This window comes from Nicotiana tomentosiformis, chromosome 5, assembly GCF_000390325.3.
Source record: "Nicotiana tomentosiformis chromosome 5, ASM39032v3, whole genome shotgun sequence".
NCBI classification, from domain to species: domain Eukaryota; kingdom Viridiplantae; phylum Streptophyta; class Magnoliopsida; order Solanales; family Solanaceae; genus Nicotiana; species Nicotiana tomentosiformis.
This window is the reverse complement of record NC_090816.1, coordinates 26,863,098-26,868,070: the sequence shown is the minus strand read 5'-3', so window position 1 is coordinate 26,868,070 and position 4,973 is coordinate 26,863,098. Positions and strand designations below refer to the sequence as shown.

General features: G+C 38.3%; 1 protein-coding gene across 1 annotated transcript; it reads right to left on the bottom strand.

The window, feature by feature from the left end:
• Positions 1–2,118: 2,118 nt before the first annotated feature.
• Positions 2,119–2,859, bottom strand: LOC104108113 (uncharacterized). The gene has a single exon (XM_009617098.1). It carries the CDS (start codon positions 2,857–2,859, stop codon positions 2,119–2,121), a length of 741 nt encoding a protein of 246 aa, XP_009615393.1.
• Positions 2,860–4,973: the final 2,114 nt, after the last annotated feature.

Below are 4,973 nucleotides of genomic sequence, written 5' to 3'. Positions count from 1 at the left end.
TCCCTTTTGTTCTCAATCAATCTTGTTGAACCTTTGCATCTAAAATCACTTAAGTAGCTAGAAGAGTAAAGAAAGAGATTGGGTAGCTTTTGAGTGGAACCATAAAATGGCCGAAAAGGTGCACTTGTGTACAAGTAAAAAAAAGTACTAGCCGAAAATACCAAATTAAGGAGAGTGAAAAAAAAAATAACTGAAGAAAAAAAAAAAAATAACACCTCTCATATCTTTTTTGGGCTATTAAATATCTATATGTTGATGTTCTTAATGAAGAAAGGCTTAAATGTGCATGGTTTCATGGCATGACATCGAATTGGTCATGACAAGAAGGTGCTTAAAAGTGCAGTATAGTGTATTAAAGTACTTAGGAGGGTTAGTCACTACTTTCACAAATATATCCTACCCGTCCCTTAGCCTACATTACAACTTATAAAGTCCTACCTGATCCTAGACTTTGCGAGCTTAAATAGTATAGACTTACACTACGGGCAAGCCCATGGTACGAACCTGGGTGGCATAAGAGCTTTTTGTGAGATTGAGCAAATTCTTCCAATTTGAGAGCCCTTAAAATATACTTGAACTTATATTTGGCGTGTGGACTACTTTCTCTATGGTTTGTTGGCGAAGGCACATGATTTGCAAAGGATTGGTAGAGACCTTGATTTTTGAGTTGGCACGAGGAGTGAGTCATAGTGTGGAACGCATTGGAGTCAAGTTTTGAGGCGAGAATGTTAGAAAGATTCACATGAATATTTTAAATAATCTTGGCATGAGTTTAAAACTTGAGGAAATGTATGAAGAGTGCATATATTGGGTTCTAAGCGTTGATATAAACCACTGTCATTGGTGTGATGCTTGAATATATTTTGAAATGTGTTTCTAGCCTATGCACTTAATTTAGAGTTGCTCGAGGACAAGCAAGAGTTTAAGTGTGGGGTGGTGATAAAGGATGAAAAGTGCATGTTTTGAGTGTGTTTATGTGTTAATTCTTGTATGAGTTGTGGAATTTCACATCGCTTTTGGAGTAAAAATATGCTCATTACGTGTTTATTATGTATAGAAAAAAACTTATGCGGAAATGAACAACTAGGAGAAAAATTGGAGAAAAAAAAAAGCTGAAGAGAAAAGTCTCGGACCGCGAAGTGAGGTTCACTTCGTCAGACCGGGGACCGGAGCAGAAAAAATTAGCTTTTCCAATCCGAATTAGGAGAAGAAAAATTCACCCCATACAAATCCTAGTCGCTATAAATACATCCTAAAACATGTTTTTGAGAGAGAGACACTACTTTGGAAGGAGAGAAGACTTTGGGGAGGCAAGAACAAGCTAGATGCAAGAAGGAGAAGGATTCAACTTCACGTTTTTCCCTCTTTCTTCCTCTATTTTCATTATTGGTTATGATTCTAGTATTGTAGTTTTGCATACTATTATGAGTAACTAACTTTTTATCTAGGGTTTTGATAGAACCTTTTGGAGGATGAATTCTTGTTATGTTTCTATATAATTGAACCGTTAGATTTCTCGACTTGTTCAACTACGTGTTTGTTGTTGTTGATTAAATGGCCATCAATTGAATGTGCCTATTTAGTGTGTATTGCTTGAGAGAGGGTACACATTTAGGTAGTTATTGAACAACATCACTCCTAACGTATGTGAGAGATAAATATTAAGGGTTTAAAGGCTGAATTAGAGATACGAAACCTTGGTGCGATCATATTGAGCGGTGAAGTAGTACCAGCTAGTGTAGTTCGAGAGAATATATCTAGTAAATTGTGGTAGTTTCTCAAGAAAAAATTACGACAACCAAAGTACTCACGATTGGTAGAGAATAATTAGGCAAAATTATAGAAGACATAGCGAGAAGGATTCCGATAATTAGGAAAATCATAACTCTAGACCTCCTTAATCTTGTCTCCAACCTTTAGTATCTTTAGTTATTAATTTATTACTCTAATTTGTTAGTTTATTAGTTAAATATAAGAATCTTAATATTTCTAACTTAGGAATTGTTCGAGCTAGTCTTCAGTGTGATAGTAAATGGTTGTAGCTAAACATTAGTTCTATGTGAGATTCGACTCCGGACTCTTAGACCATATTATATTTGCAGCGACCGCTTATCCTTTTTAGGACTTTAGTTGGGCGTGATCACGTTTCTTCTCAAGCCATTTCTTGTATTTCAAATCCTTCTTCCAGTGTCCCTTCTTCTTACAGAAACGACAAGAATCTTTGTCAAAAGTGCTTTTTTTCTTCGTGGGAACACTTTTGTCCTTCTTTGCATTTCTCTTACCAAGAGTCACCAAATTAACACTTTCAGGTGTCCCATGCTTCAACCTCTTTTCTTCTTGAACACACATAGTCAAGAGTTTATTGATTGACCATTTATCTTTGTGTGTGTTGTAATAAATATTGAACGGACCATATTCCACAGGAAGAGAGATGAGAATGAAATGCACAAGAAATGGTTCAGACATATCAACCTTAAGAGAGTTGAGTTTAGCAGCATTGTCTCTCATGTCCATAATGTGCTCACGCACTGTACGACTTCTGTCAAAAGTCATACTTGAGAGCCTCTTCATAAGGGTGCTGGTTAATGCCTTGTTAGAGCTTATAAATTGTTCATCAATTACCTTAATGTAAGCTTTGAACTTATTTCTATTAGGGATAGAACCCCTAATGCTTTGGCTTATATGGGCTTTAATGAGTATTAAATTCTTCCACCGCTCATAATCAACATTAGCTGCTGGCGTACATGATTCCGTGGGAATAGATGGTTCATCCACACGGAGTTCCAGGTCCAGATCCGAGAACCCTAAAGTGAGAAGGACTTTCTCCTTCCATTCAGTATAATTGTCACCAGAAATCATTGGAATTCGAGCATCTCATTAAAAATAGCGGTTGGAAAAGCTGTAAAGACTACAAAATAAGGATAAATAAACATAAGCTATGAACTACAATTCATCAAAAGTGAATCGCGTAAAATACCGATTTTAAGTGAATTCTAGACCCTCATGTGGGTGAGTATCGGGTCCGTGCCGTCTTTGGTTGGAGAGCATCAAACAACAAAAAGTGCATTTGATGCAACTGCTTCTCACTCTTCAACTCCATCAACTTCATCTCCTCTTTCACCACCACCAGCAACTGCTACATCATTTCTATCTCCATCCACTCTTCCAACAAAGGTTGTTACATCATCTCCATTGGTCGCACCTGATCATGAAGAAGATGTCCCTCCTCCACAGTCCCCAGTTCATGGGAATTTGGGGAAAAATTATGCTGCCTCTTCTGAAGATCCACAAAGGAGGAGGAGTGTTACCCTTTCGGTCTCCACCGGGTGCAACTTGCTTTCGAGGCTGGTGGAGCTTGCTAACTATCTGAAGCCTTTGGCTTCAGAAATAGACTGGGAGAAGATTCAGACACTCTCAGGGGCGTGTTTGTTGAACAATGCTATGCATAACGTTGCAGCGGTACGTTCCTTTCTTCTTCTGTTATTTCTTATACTTTTGAACAAATGTACTCTAAGTTTTACCTCTTCTTGTTTTGTAGGCCAACTTTGTTGCTTCTAAGGGTATTAAAAGGATGATTCATGATAAGGAAGAACTTACTTCTGAACGGGATCAGCTTTTGGCGGAACGGGACCAGACTGTTCTCCACCTCTCGAAATTGGAAACCAATGCTACCGAGGCCATTATTTTGGAGGCCAGTTTGCAGCAATGCGAGCTTGCTGCTGTGGTGGCGAAACATGCCCAACTAGAAGAGAAGTACATGAAAATTATCGAGCATAATAGGTCTTTAGATCAACTATCTGTGAGCTCGATGTCAGTCTCAAATATGCTAGGTCTGTACGGAAAAACCTTTCCATCGAAACTATTCAACTCAAAGAAGAACTCAAGCACCGAGTGGCTTTTCTCATTGTTGAAAAAACTTATTCCATGTATAGCATGAGGAGAAAAACCTTGGAATAGGCCAAGACTGGTATCATTGACATTGATACCAAAATTGCTAAGGCCCGAGAGCTTGAGTTGGCTGCAAAAAATGGACTCACAGTGCAGTCTGACGCTCCAGGTTCTTCTGATTCTGGTTCCGAGTTTTCTGAAACTGAAAAAGGATCGGAAGGCGATGATGCCGAAGACACAGCTGGGGAAAGTTGTGAGCCATTGGTGGAACCATCTACTACTCCCAGGGATGCGGATACTTCTCTTCCTCCTTATTCTAGAGACACTACAGTTTAGCTTTTTCTTTCTTTATCTATTTTGCACCTTTATCATTTTGACACGCCCTTGTAAATAAAAACATATTTTTTGCTCAAGTATCGTTTGAGTCTTACTTTCGTTTGAATATCTATGTAAGTCTTTAACTTTCGTACTTGCTCACGTATTCTGCGCATGTTGTTCTGTTCGCGCTTTATTATGTGTAATCTCAGATGCTTTTTCTTCGAAGCATTTTGGTTATGAGTATTATCCCTTTTTCGTGAGGGTTTCCATGAGTATTTGTGCAAGTTTACTTTTTGCGTCTTTTTCGTATGCAGCTTGGGGTGTATTTTTCCCCGATGGCATTCCAGCTTTCGGGCATCGATTCTTCCAAAACCAACCCTTTAACGTGAGTGTTTTTATAAGAGAGGGCCCTATTATGTTTACGGTGATCTTGAAGAGCACGTCTCATGTTCATTACGGCACTAACATTTGAAGTACTTGTTTAACTTTCAAATGGCAAAATTAACTCATCGTTCAGACAAGAAACAAGACAAAAACAAAAGGATTTCATTTCATTTAATTCCTTGTATTTTCAAAAGTATATAAGCATTTTGCTATACAGAAAAGAAATGGCCATGACTTGTGGCTATCTTGTATAACTTGTTTCTATGGGACTGGCTACGTAGTCCCCGGTCCCGATAATGTATTCTATTCCTGATTTTCGTTCCTCAGGTGATGTGGCATTCAGTGTTGCCTGGCATTCAGTGTTGTCGTAATCTTATATCATT